Below are 15,283 nucleotides of genomic sequence, written 5' to 3' on the forward strand. Positions count from 1 at the left end.
CACTGCATTTTTATGGTCAGAAATCAAGAAAATGGAGCTAATTTGGCTTAAAACCACGTTTGTAGGCTATGTTTACATGAATATATCTATAAGTAGCATACATATATGTACATACATATGTATATACCATATGTATTTATATATTTATTACACATATACATGAATATTAAATTGGCACAAATATTAACGACCAGAATTAAAGTTGCCCATACCAGATGAATACCGGACATACTATACATACATATGAACAATTTTTATGTTGGTATTTAGTTTTAAATAAAAAGTAGGTTAATATGTTTTAGTGCAGAACTTTTTCAACCATATTGGCACACTTACGAGTGTAGATATAACTGTAGATATAGAAAAGCGAAAAAAGACGTGAGAACCTATGCAACTAAGCGACGAGAAAATACTATATAAATTACTAAACTATGAATAGGCAAATACATATGAATGTAAGTACTACCAGCTTCTTGTATGTAAAGTCATTAGTTCTATGTATATGTGTCTGTATGTGCTTGCAAACATTTCATGCGAATTGTGTTGCAAAATAAAATATGAAAGCGAAAGAAAAAAGAACGTTAGAAAATGTGGTCGTGTCAAAAAACCTGAATGAGTGACACTTTACCTGCCATAAAAATAGGCTTTTCTTTGCACAAATGTAAGCACATACAATACATATACGTACGTATGTATGTATATGTATAAGTGTGCTTGGTTTATTTGTAACTGCCCTGTAGGAAATAGTCAGTTACTATATGCACAGGTTCATTTGGAGGAGGTTATAAATCACGTTGGATATGGGTTCTACTAAAAGTGCGATAAATCAAAAAATAAATATATCAGAGACATAAAATTTTACACTAGAGATGTCATGAGAAGGAGTTATGGGAGCCGGTGTAAAAGTTGTACGATCTCTAGGGATATCTCGGGACTCGACCGACCGATTTCGTCTAATATTGGTGCGTGACGTTCTTCTCACATTGCTATGTCTCAGTGCAAAAATGGGCGAAATCGGACTAACAACCACACCTACTTCTCATATAGCAAAATTTTAAATTGAAAAATCAAGAAAAAATTAATATAACGTGACCCCAGTATCTATAGTTGACTTTTAACCGAAATTATTGGTAAGTTTATGGGATATACAATTGAAATTCAGAGATAATCCTTTCCCGATTATATTATTATCTGTGTATCAAAAATGGGTTGAATCGGATCAATACTTCCCTGAACACCCATATATCTAATAAAAGCTTTTCGAACTTCCAGGTGAATTTAAACCGCATATATCCGCCAATATCTGATTTATCTGACTTATGACAATTACCGAGGGTGTTTTACTCATAGTAGTGTATCTCTGTGCCTAAAATGGATAAAATTGGGCGAAAACTTGGCCCAGCCCCCACAAAAGTAACATCAGGATTTTCGAATATCCGGCTGAGTTCGCTCCATATGATTTGTAATTGTATGTGGGGTCCCTTTATAAAACCCAGGGAACATTTTTTTAGTAAGTGGCATGTAAATAGTATGTGGTACTGGTAAAAATAGAGATATTCGGTCAATACTACCCAAATATACATTCCAAATTTTCGAGAGAAAGGTTCTGCGGAAGGTTTATGGTCATTTGCGCATTGGCAACGGCGAATACCGCAGTCGATGGAACGATGAGCTGTACGAGATATACGACGACGTTGACATAGTTCAGCGAATTAAAAGACAGCGGCTACGCTTGCTAGGCCATGTCAACCGAATGAACGAAAACACTCCATCTCTGAGATAAGGAAGCAGAGGAAAAGCAAGACCTCCACTCCATTGGAAAGACCACGTGGAGAAGAACCTGGCTATACTGGAATCTCCAATAGGCGCCAAACAGCGAAAAGGAAGCGGTATCTACGCAAATTAAGAAGAAGAATATGCTCTAGTGGTCCTATATCGACGGTACCGACAAATGAGCAGCTTCTTGGAGAGAAAAGAACGTGTACAAATTTTCAGATGGATATCTCAAAAAGTGAGTCACTAATTCGGACATGTACATACATATGTATATACAAGCAGACGGACGTATCTAAGTCGACTCAGATCGTCACTCATCCGACGTTTCCTTCTGAAACTTAATATACCCTGTTGAAGTTATAAATAATCAATATCTGTGCTTTTAGTTAGTTAAATGTTATTAGGTTACAAATTTCCTACGGGCTCAATTCGGAGGTTCATATCCGTGAAGGTATGTGTGTATAGTGGATATGTCAATTCCTTTTTCATCCATAGAGCAAGCCCAACCAAGCGGCTAGCAATGCTGCCTAGTCTTTTGAGTGCAGATATTAAATTATGCAATTACTACAACACTTGACAGCGCGGAACAAGTCTTTATTAGAAGGTAGCCTGAATAGTTGCGCTAACGGCCGGAAAGGTATGGAGGAGCATCAAGTGTGCTTGTGCGCACATAAAACACTTGTACACGTGTGTGGGCAAATAATTGAATGCTCACAGCACAGAAAATCGATATAAAAACTAATGACAACTTTATAGCGTGCGCCTACACACACCCATACACAGTACACATGCAAATAAATATAGAAAAAATATGAAAAAGAAAGTAACTAAGGAAAATATTTTCAATTAACACGAACATATCTTACTTTTATGAAATGGAAAGCGGTGGAAATGAGAATCATTGATTGCAATGATTTAAATGAATGCACACAACTGTGTATGTGTGTATGTATGTAGTGGTGCGCTAAAACTTGCCAGCCAATTTGTCGTGTGGACTCTCGTTATTATCCTGCAAGGTTTTTCTGATTTGGCGTGCTGCCAGCATTTCAATAAAAGTCTATTAAGGGAACGAAACTATAAATTCCGTTACAAATTAGTTCGGGGCGCTGAATGACAGGAATCACTTGATAATATTTAATGAATGAGCGTTTACATTTTTATCATTTATGGGCAATGTTGTGATTTCGTATTTTAATGAGAAATACAAACATGTACGTATAACGGTATTTTTGTATGAAATAAGTAAATCGATATGCAGGATACTCAGCAGCGAAAGCGGAAGGAAGAGATTGATTGAAAGGTGTTTGTGTGAGAATATACATACATACTTTGTATGGTAAGGACACTTGCCAAACCAACGACTTCTAACTATTGGCTCTGTATGTATATGTGCTATTTTCTGCTATTAGTTTATATTTTTCGGTAAACAAAAACACAACTAACATATTCTATTGTCTCTATTTGTTATCTAAAATTAAAAAAAATAGCTTTTCTACTGAAAAGTTGTCACAATTTACCATCGATTATATTGACTCCTTGATATCAACTTCGCGTAACAACATTTTTAAAATGCAACCGTGTGTGTTGGCGTCGAAAATACAGAATAAATTAAAGGCAAAAAATAAAAATTAATACAAGTTTAGACATTTGAAAATCTTAACAACACTTATTAGCAAATTTATTTATTATTTATTTTTTGGAACTTGACACTTGCACCACGCCAAAACAGAAAATCAACTAAGTCTGCACCTGAGATTTGTGCACCACAAGCGCCAAACGCCAAGATGGCACAATCAAAGGAATGTCAGGAATTGCTGAAACACTCATTTTGTGAGTGGTATTTTGTGCTTCTTCTCACCACTTTCTCTCTGTCTTTCCTTCTATAAATGTGTAGTATATACATACATATGAAAATTTTCCAAAGCATGTGGGTTTATGTTTTCGAAAATATCAACAAAACTAGCACCCTTAAAAATATTGCAAAGATTTGTGAGCGCACAGAACTGAGAGAGAGAAAATGTGAAAACTGAGCGCCCAACTTGGTGGTGGCAAGCTCTTCGCATTTCACCGGAAGTAACAACACACAGCAGTATGAGTATTATTTGTATCCAGTTGAAGTTCCATGTTTACAAACAGATAACAAATTTGTTGTTGTTTTTTTTTTTTTTTTAAATCATACATATATTATTGGGTAGTGTGGCTATAGGGAGTTTTTTCGTTTATTCGGCTTCTACTGAAGCTTTATTAAAGAAGCTATAGCTATGAAAATAACTGTTGTTTTGGACAAGGTGATGTAAGAACCGCTGCTACTTATAGCAAAATTTCTATGGAACCTACAGTAATTTACCAAAGTATATAAATATTATATAATATCTACAACTTTTGAGAAATAGTATTTCAGTTTGTATATTTTCCATATTTTATATTACTACACCTACTACAGAAAGGTCGTTTCCCATTCCATGAATCCAAATAAAAAATCTAGGGAGGGAATCTATTCTATGAGCTCAACCAACAGGCATTTTCGATTCAGCACTTCTCCGCTTGTTAACTTGAGTTCTTCTCTCTTATTAGAAAATCAATACAGTCGTATAACTACTATATTTATTTGATTATACTAGTTTATGTGACTTATACCAATTGCTTGTTCGATAAGCTACTCTCCAAAGTTTAACAAATGGAAGATAAATATGGTTTGATAGTAATTAAATCGGATTCGGCTTGTTAATTTGAGTTCTGATAGAAAGTCATTAAAGTGGTATAACTGCTATATTTGTTTGATTATACCAGTTTATATGACTTATACCAGTTGCTTGTTCGAAATGCTGCTTTTTATTTAATTATGCCAGTTTATGAGACTTATACCAGTTTCTTGTTCGAAATACTACTATCAATTTAATTATGGCAGTTTATGTGACTTATACCATCGCCTGTTCGATACGCTACTCTCCAAAATTTAACGAATTGAAGATAAACGATATTTTATGATGATTGTTTCAGATACGGCTTATTAATTTGAGTTCTGCTCTCTTATTAGAGTAACATTAAGGTGGTATAACTGCTATAGTTATTTGATTACACAAGTTTATGTGACTTATCCCAGTTGTTTGTTCGAAATGCTACTTTTTATTTAGTTATGCCACTTTATGAGACTTATACCAGTTGAGTGTTCGATACACTACTCTCCAAAGTTTAACGAATTGAAGATAAATGCTGTTAATTTGAAGTTTAGAAATCGCGTACATTGCGAAGATATTTTAATTTGACTGAAATTTATATTCTTCGACCTTTTTTAATAAACACATGTTTTTTTCTTCTAATATTTACTTCATATTTTAACTGTAGAGATGTGTATATGACGTGACTAATTCGACTATTGAACATATTTTCCACCTTGGTACTTCATGTTTTAATATTTCCGTCATGAACCGGTACACTTTGTACTGGAAAAATTAAACAAATAAGAAGCGTGAAACATGGAGCTGGTATATTTAGACCGAAACTGAACTAGTAAATTGTGTAAATATGTAAATTAGATATTTGGGACATCAACGACAACAACGTATCATCAAAAACTTCAAAATTGAATTGATATATGTATGTATGCAATATTGTAAAATTTCAAGCTTCCGTTCACAGATATAACCAATATATCGGGTAGTCGAAAAAGTCTTTTCGTATATCTCCAGTGCTACTTATCACATTGTGTCATACCACATAGTGTTGGAAAGATGAGGTTTTAAGTTTCATTTAACCAAAAAAATTAAAAGTCGGGGAAGTTGTAAAAAGTTACAGCAATGGCAAGAAGTGGTCGACCAAAATGATACGTATTTGTTTATTAATTTATTATTCTAAATGTAAAAGAATAAGTTGAAGTTTGGATAGAAATACGAAAAGACTTTTTCGACTACCCAATATTTTATCGTTTTTCCTTCGCCAGTAAACTAATGAAAATTGATGTTACGTTATTTTGCATTTTAAGTGACGATACATACTACAAGTTATGTTATGTTTATGTTGTATGTTAAATATACGAATATAAATTGTATGCACTGTAATCTTATATTGGTATTGGTGTAGAGTTCGTAGAATGCAAAAACCAAAACGCTGTTAAATACAACTCTGAGAGGTCGTTAAGCTCTAAGGAGTTCGCACACAAATATCTAAATATCATTACATATCAACAACACTAGAAACAGACAGCACAAGCCGAATTGGCTCTCAAACTCATTCTCCTATGACCTAAAAACAGCGAAAAACACTATCAATTTCATATCTAGTATTACAACTAGCCAAACTAATTTTTTTAGCGTATTTAGCAAGTCTTTTCCAACCATATGGCAGAATGAAAACTGTTTATGTGTATATAATATCGCCCCTGTAAGCGAGCGTAGGTTAGAATAGTATATGCGCTTACAAAATCTTTCGACACTGGTGTCAGAAAATCAATAGAACTCGTAACTCCCAATCGCATAACGTATCCCTTTCCAAGCTGGTTAAGCGCATTTAAAGGATTTGCAAATAAATTTGTTTTTAAGACAAGAAACGCAAAATATTTTAATTAAACTAAAAGCTATTCACTCACCATTCTTTGCATGTCCCGGTCAATCCTGCGCTGCTCGCCAACACCATCGCCTTTGTACATTATGTCATTGCTTTGCATAAAACCATTTGGGACGGCACAGTTTTCAGCACCACCATTCGTCTGTAGCTCATGCTGCGTATCCACATGATTCACTACTGCAGTGCCATTAATTGCTGCCTCAGTGCCTGCGCCAGAGTCAACAAATGAGCCGCCTCCAGTGCCTTGATCCTTGATTGCATCCGTTTTGACCGATTTTTGTTGCGAATTATAATTGTAATTTAGGTAAGTGCGACGCAGCGATTGCGAACGCGTCAGATTGCCAACTGTGACAGCGGGTGTTTGCGTGGACACCGCCGAACCAAACAAAAGTGTGGCCTTGCGACGCATTGCCGTTGCCGTTGCTGCTGCTGCTGCTGCACCCCCAAGCGAACCGGCTGCGTGTGTGGCATGGCGCTCATATAGTTGTTTTTGTTGTTGCAGTTGGTGTGGTTCAAGCACTCCTGTGAGTGGGTGGTTGTAACGGCTGGCCGTAGTGCTCGGCATATTGCTCAGGTGGCGCGTGCTGCGTTCCATTTCCACATAATGCTCAGTGCTGTTTAATAGATTTGACTTTGAGCCGCGCATGCGTAATGAAGCGGAACGGCGTAGTGGATCGGTTGAGTGCAATAACTGTTTCGATTCTCTGCCATGTGAGTGCTGTGGCGAATGTTGCTGCTGTTGTTGTTGTTGCGGTTGCTGCAAGTGTGGTATTTTACTCGTGTTCGTAGTGAGTTGTGTTGTTGCTGCGCCTGAAGGCAATTGCTTGGTTGCCACATCACTCACGGCAGCCACTACAATGCTAGGTGTGTTTGCTGTAGTTGTTGCTGTACCATTTGTTGCTACAGCCGTCATTGCATTAGTTTCTTTCACAATATCGGTTATTGGGTTATTGTTACTTATCACCGCTTGCTTTGCCGCCGCCTCTGTCTCCGCCATCTTGTCGCTTAGGCCCCCTCCCGTGTCGGTCGTTGTTGCAACACATGACGTTTCGACAAGCGTCGTGGCTGTCGCTGTCGTTGTCGTTGCCGTTGACAATGATGTCATTGATTTGTCACGTCACTGCAACTGTAAAAGATGAGAGCAGTTAGTTGTGTTTGTAGTTATAAGTGTTTGTGTGAGATTGAGTTGCTTGGCGTTTAAAGCAACTTGCAGTGGAAAGCGTCAAAGTAAAGTTGAGCTACTGCAATTGGCGCAACAGCATAAAAGCATGATTAATTAACTTAATTATTATAAAAAGCAAAAAATTGGCTGTCGGCATCATTTGGCGCTTCTCAGGTCCAGCTAATTAAAACTTTCATTCGTGGCGGCTGAAAAAGCAACAACAAGTGCAGTGAATGTCTGTTTCATGTTTGAAAACAATTTATTTTTTTTTCTTGTAATTACTTCACTTCTGATTTTCCTTTCCTTTCGAAAACCATTTGCTTGTCTATACACCACTAATATGGCTTATTAGATGCTAAATTATGCGATTTGCTATAAATGAATGTAGAGTAATGAGCAAGTAATGCAGCAATTAATAGTTTAAAGACGATGGCGATTAATGAATCCCCATAAAAAATATATAAATAAAGGAATTTAATATAAAAAATTTAAACTAATTTTTATAAAATAAAATATATTAATTATTATCGTTTCAATTCAGATTCCAAAGCTTACAAGGCTTTATTAGATTTTCAGTAGTTGAGCTTTTTTCAAAAATATTTCTATGCTCAGTTTATGATCTGAGCAAAATTGAATCGGGCTGATCAATTTTATCCGGGAGAACCGAATTGATAATACATTTTTTTCTAGATTAGTGAAACCTTTTTTATGCTGGTGTGAAGTTTGATATCCCTATGTGATTTAGGGCATACATATATCTAGGAGCTGTAAAATGGTTCATTGAAAGTGTAGAAGCCGCACATCATAGGTGGCATAAATACAAAAGAATAGTATTGCTGGCGACTTTAGATGTCCGAGACACCTTCAACAGCGCTATACGGGTGGATATGATCGACGCTCTCGAAAAATTTTTTAAAATTTCCGACCACCTCAGAGTTGCGGTGCGGAGCTACCTTAGTAACAGAAAACTGCTGTACCAAACGAGAGAGGGATCACGACAGATACCAGTCATAACAGGAGCAACGCAAGGATCCAATCCAGGCCCAAACTTTTGGATCATCAGCTACGACGCTATACTATAACTTTATGTAAATGTCAGAGGAATCGTACTTAATTGACTACGCGGACGACATTGCAGCAGTAATTACAGCAAGAGACACAGAATAAGTGCGAGGAAAGCTTAATCAGGCCACTATACGGCCCAAGAATGGCTCGACTCACACAACCTCTAGCTCGCTACGGAAAAAAAACGGAGCTACTTCGCTAACAAATAAGCACATACTCTTCGAAATAAGTATGCAAACGACTATGGACACAAAGCAGTAAACTACCTCCTTCTGGGTACGAATCCAGCACGCAGCAGCAAACTAATGGACAACCAAGAAGACCCTAGCCAAAAAAAGAAAAAGAATGCTAATGTCGACGACAATCAGAGTCCTATTATACTGAGCTGCGATAAGGACAGATGTGCTTTAAAGGTAACATTACCAAACAGTGTCAGGCGATGCAATATTAGTTATAAGCGGTAATGCCCCAATTGATCTTCGTTTTTTTAGTGACTTGCAATTGGCAACTAAAAAACTAAGTGGTGATATGAAGATAAAGCATCTAAAAGAATCATTAGTATTAGATGCGCAAATAAGTTCTCGCAATTTTTTTTTAAGAAAATGCAATTTTATTGAAAAAAATGGTTACAAATGAATTATTCGATATATTCCCCAAGCGCTAGTCATAACTTTTTCCCATCTTTCTGATAAAGCCGGCTGTTTATCTTGTGATACTATCCAAGAATCAAGCTATTTTTCGATGGCGCCTTGTGAGTGGAACTGCTTCTGAGCAAGACCGTGTGCCACCCAACGGAACAAATAATAATCGGACAGCGGACTGCGCAATATGGTGAGTGAGGTAGGACTACCCATTTCAGTGTTTCCAGGTAGGTTTTTGACGGGATTGGCAACGCGAGGGCGAGCGTTGTTTTACAACAGAATCACTTTTTCGTGCCTCTCCTGCCACCTTTGCGGGGTGGCTTCCAATGCTGAAGCAATCTCTATTTGCGTTTGACACGGATCCTCATCGAGCAACGTCAACAGTTCACCGTTTTCATACTTCCTTCAGGCGTACGGTTGTCAATATCGAAATCGCCGTCTTTGAACCCACGAAACCACCCACGTCACGTTATTTCACTTGAGGCAGCAGCTTCGTAAACTTTTTTGGAGTTCCTGATTTGCTTCAGCCACCGATTTCTTTGACTAAAAGAATAAAATCAACACTTCCCGCAAATGACAATTATTTGGCGGAAATTCTAATAATGTATGTATAATATTGGGTATATTCGCCCAACGAAAAGTATATGACACATAAACAAAATCGCTAATGTGGAAACGCAGTTTCTTTTTCAAAATATTTAGTTTAAGCTTATCATGTTTTGGATTTATCAAAATCGATCGCTATTAGCTGCTGGAGCCGTCTATTGACAAACAGGTGGAACTTAGTTGCGCACCTTATACTCGTAGCTACATAAATTTAATAATTATAAATTTCTTCACGACATCCAACGACATCTCATTTACATTTTAATCATTTATTTAAAAAAAGAGATAAATAATTTCACACAACCGATTGCATTCATTACCAGCGTGGTCGTAAAACAAGTAATTAGACTGCCTTTAAAGCAAACAAAAATGACGAGAAAAACGGGTAACTTCAGCTGCACCGAAGCTAAATACCCTTCACAACTGCTTTTTTTATAGAATAAATGGGTATGAAAAGATCTTTCTCGTGAATTTCATCGTCCGGTTTGTATGACAGCTTTGCGCTACAGTGGTTCGATCTGGACAATTTGTACGGAGATTGTACTGTTACTTTGGCCAATAGTCTGTACCAAATTTCAAGAAGATACATATATTGTCTACTATAAAAAATTTCCATATAAGAACTTGATTTGTATCGTTCACTATACTGGTCCAATATCGGCGGTTCCGACTTATGGGGTTACATGGGTTTACGGGAATAAAAAAACCCAATTTTTTATTATAATTCTACAATGGCTCTAGAGTATTGTCCTAAACTTTCAAGTTATTCCGAGCAATAGTTTCGGAGATACAGCCTTGAGAACTTGTGCGGTCGAGGCTAGCTTGGCTAAGTGCGCCGTCTTTAAACGCGTTTTTCTCGAAACTGTGGTTTTGAAGCTGGTTGGAAAGATTTCTCGAGAATTACTCAAACCATCTTCATTAAATTTTACACAGGCCTTTGAGATACAATTCTTAGAAACGTTGTTGAAGGATTTTTCTCGATTACAACTACTTTAAAAAAAATGTTGCGAAATTTTCACTGAAATTTTCATTTTTTTGTAAAAATGTCTGCCGAAAATTCAATTTTCATTTTTTTTCTTCGTCCAAGTTCTAAATTAAGGTTTTAACTAAATCTCGTATTTTTTTCATTTTAGATGATCCTTCAAGGAGTTATACTGCCCATACGGGCGCATATTTTTTCTGAGGGGTCATCGGAAATGGCGTCGCAATGGCTGAGTTTAAAGTACTTTTTTCCAAACATTTCAGAATTTCTTTGTTAATAGTGTATGTTTGTAACAATAAAAAGTTCTAAAAAAATATTTATTTTTTTATATGTTTATTAAAAAAATTTAAAAAATACTGTTTTTGCTCGAGGAAACCCATGTAACCCTTTATGTGAAGCTTCTTGGGGAGAATAAGACGTCTTTCAGTCTGATATCCCAAAAACTGAGGGAATAATTTCTATAAATACATACAGGCGGCGTGTTACAAACTTCGTTGCAAACTGAATATACCCTGCTCGGGGTATAACAATATGTAATATGCAAATATCGTGCTAAAAGAGTAGTTATATTAATAAAATAATATGGAATTTTTTCAAGCAGGAAATTAAGAAACAACTAATTAAGTAATAAGTAAATAAACTGGTCGAATTAGCGCATAGAGAATAATAAAAAAGCTTCGCCGTTTTTGAAACACTATGCAGTTGCACAACCAAACAAGCTGCATATACACATACTATATATGTATGTATATGTATATGTTGGTATGTTTGTTAACGCATGAACGGTTTTCTTTCAATTTAACCAATGCATACACCATGAGTATAAATCAGCGGTTCAAACAAGTATTTGCTACCAATAAATTTGCGCAAACACGCACGTAAATTCATCAACTGGCTTTGTTACATATTTGCAATTGTTTTTTTTTTTTGTTTTTTTCTTAATTTATGGCGAATTTTAACGCGAAAAATTTATTAAAATTCCAATTAATTGCCTTGCTTATTTGAAAAGTGAAAATCCGAGACAGCCAATAAACTGGAACACAGCGGCTTACCACGCACAAGTGAATAGATGCAGTAAATATTTATATATTTAATATGTGTGTGTATTGTATATATACAGACATATATGCACATGATTTTTAAACTCGTAATATTAGAGTAAGCGTAGTAAATAAATCATACTTAAGAGCGCGCAGACGATGAAACGAGATTTTAAGCAAACAAAGCCACGCTTTTCTCCACACTTTTGTGCAAATTAGAGTTAATTGCAGTTAAGCGCTGCAATGAGCTTACACACTTGCCACAAGCTAGCTATGAAAAGGTATCTACATACATAAACATCATTATATACAAAAATACATACATATATGTATATACAAAAATATTTGCTTTTCCACAATTTCGCTCGTGTTGCATGTAAATTATGCACATAAAATCGTATTGGATGAGAAATGTGGCAACCGCATACCAAGCAAGTGGTCGAAGGAAAATTAAGCAGCTAACAGTTGTGCGCTAATATATTATATTGTACACATACATACTCACATATGTATGTAGATATTTACAAGCACACATTTTTAGCTGTGCAACAATGGATTGTACGTGTTGTGGCAACAAAATGTGCAATAAGTAGCCTTAGTACAAGCTGAAGATGTCGAAAGATTTTCATAACCACAACAACACAGCGGAATCAGCACACTTTGCGGTACATTTTGACGTTCACACCGTTTGTGTTGCGTTGAAAAGTAACGAAAGAGCAATAGCAAAAAAACGTTGAGAAAAACAATGCAAAGTAAATAGTGGTAAAAGCCGTTAAACTAAAAGCTGCAAGACCGGAAGCTACAGCGCAAAAACACACGTGAACTTCCTGTATAACGCTAATGTGTTAATGTCGTCGTTTTCGCGCTTTTGCTACCGCTCACATGCATACACGCATACATAAATACATCAATGGTAGTTTTCAATAATGCAATTAATGGATAGTACAACTTTCTATGTATAATATAAAAACAAATATATACTATGTACATGTAAGAAAATATTTAGGGTGAGTGAGCAGCACAAAGGCTTAGAAGGTGTGAGTTCGTAAGTTAATTATTGGTTCATTGAGTTTAAGGCATTTGGTTAAAGCATCAATTATTTATTAATACTAAAACTAATAATAATTTTAATAGCAAAAAATATAAAATTATAGCTCTTTAACTAATGATTAGTCATTATTTAATGAGACCACTTTGTTATTGTGTACAAATTATGTTTAGCTTCAAATTAATATAATTTTAAAATTTGATTATCATTTAATTACAAAATCATAATTTAATAAAATAATTGTTTATACAGTAGAGGCCCGCTAATCCGGACATGACCTAATCCGGATTCCACTGTAATCCGGACAGGGTTAAAAAACTAAAAATTTCTATTATGTCCCTTGTAATCCGGACCGACATTCTCTATCCGTATTCTCTAATCCGGATCACATGTTTATTATTCACTACATTCGCTTTTATGCTTTATTGGTTTAAGTTTTTTTTTGTTTTTTTGGAACATGTGTATTATTTGTTACAACAAACAAACAGAAATTTATAAATATTTTTTCATAATACATAGTTCTGGTATGTCTTTGGTAATCCGGATTTCCTTATATTCCGGATAGGGGCCGGTTTTAATTGATCCGGATTAGCGGGCCTCTACTGTAATGGATTGTCAAAAAAGTCTTGCTTGTCTTTATTGATTTTTTTTTTATTGAAATTGAAATGAATTTTTGATGACTCATGCCCAGCTCTTGACCGATGCTACGGCTGCTACTATGCCGGTGTCTTTCGACCAATTCAGCGATTTTATCGCAATTTTCGACGACAGGCCTTCCGGAGCGTGGCGCATCTTCGACCACCTCTACACCAGAACGAAAACGTTGAAACCATCGTTGTGCGGTGGAAATGGAAACAGTATCGGGTCCATAAACTGCACAAATTTTATTGGCGGCTTGAGATGCATTTTTGCCTTTATCGTAGTAGTACTGTAAAATATGCCGTATTTTCTCTTTATTTTGCTCCATGTTTGCGACGCTATAACTCACGAACGACTTAAAAGAAACTACAATCAATCAAATACGTGTTAGCGCGTGAAATGACTCGATGCGACGAATAAAACTAGAACTACGCGCGTTCAGCGCCAACTAGCGAAAATACCGCAAGACTTTTTTGACAACCTATTACAATATACTGTACTGAAATTTGTATGTATTTGAACTATGCCAAAATAGTACAATTTTTGCCGGAAAGTTTTCCAGGTCTAAAAATTACAGTTGAAAATGTTTTTAAGGAGAGTTACCACATGTTTAAAAATGTTAACTCAATAAACAATTTACCACTTTACCACAACAAACATATTTTGTAATATTAAATAGGTTTAAAAAAGCTTACAAATGAAAATATGTTTAGAAAGGGTTGCCACGCGTTCGATTTTTTATTTTTTTTTATTGATTAATTTAAATATTTATTTTTTGAAACAAACAGACTTAAAAAAGCACACAGTAGAAAATATTTTTTGAAAAAGATGTGGCAACCCTTTAAAAATGTTTAAACAGTTAAACTGATAAATTGGTATTTTACAATATACATACATATGTATTTAAACAAATATTCTTAAAAAGCTTAAAATAGAAAACATTTTAGAGAAGGGTTGCCACATGTTTGAATTTATTTAATCTAATTAATTGAGAGATTGGAATATTATAATACATTTAAGCAATTAAATTTAAAAAAGCTTACAATTAAAAGTATATTTTAGAAAAATGTGCCAACCCTTTAAAATTTTTGTTAATAAATTAAATTGAATAATTGCAATATTATAATATATTTAAACAAATATGCTTAAAAAGAAAGGTTATCATATTATCGAATCTTATCTAATAAATTGATAGATTCAAATGTTATATGTATGTACACACATACAATTATGTATGTACATACATACATACATGTACATAGTTTGTTTAAACAAATAATTTAAAAAAATTGTACAATTCAATATATTTTAGAAAAATATTTGGCAGCCCTTTAAATTTTTTTGAACACTTAAACTGATAAATTGAAATATTACAATTTATTTAAACAAATATGTACATAGATCAAAATATTTTTAAAAGGGTTGCCACATGTTTCAAATTTTTTAATCAATGAAATTGATTAATTGAAAAATCAAAATATATTCAAACATATTGATGTCAGAAATATTTTTTCGAAGGGTTGCCACCTATTTCAAACGTTAATAATAACAGACAGGACAAATGTGTTAATATTATCGATTTTTTAAAACAGTAAATGAAATTAAAAAAATTGTTTACGCTGAACAAAGAAATCTGGAAGAAGAAGAACCAACCAAAAATACGCACCCATAATCCTATAGAGGAATATGTAGCATTTTAGTGAATATAAAATTTGGTAAGGAACGCACCTACAAAGATCACAGTTAAATGGAAATTTACAT

General features: G+C 34.9%; 1 protein-coding gene across 5 annotated transcripts in view; it reads right to left on the reverse strand.

The window, feature by feature from the left end:
- LOC120767447 overlaps positions 1–15,283 on the reverse strand; it is a 31,937-nt gene that overhangs the window by 12,523 nt on the left and 4,131 nt on the right. For 3 of the 5 annotated variants that reach the window (XM_040093514.1, XM_040093510.1, XM_040093511.1), the window contains exons 2-3: positions 6,362–7,465; positions 6,194–6,268 (exon numbers count right to left, since the gene is read on the reverse strand). In XM_040093514.1, coding sequence (XP_039949448.1) covers positions 6,194–6,268; positions 6,362–7,444 — 1,158 coding nt within the window. In that variant the 5' untranslated portion in view covers positions 7,445–7,465. Of the gene's footprint in view, positions 1–6,193; positions 6,269–6,361; positions 7,466–15,283 lie in introns of those variants that run through there. The other 2 variants (XM_040093512.1, XM_040093513.1) reach the window with 2 other exon arrangements.

This window comes from Bactrocera tryoni, chromosome 2 (assembly GCF_016617805.1).
Source record: "Bactrocera tryoni isolate S06 chromosome 2, CSIRO_BtryS06_freeze2, whole genome shotgun sequence".
Classification (NCBI taxonomy): Eukaryota; Metazoa; Arthropoda; class Insecta; order Diptera; family Tephritidae; genus Bactrocera; species Bactrocera tryoni.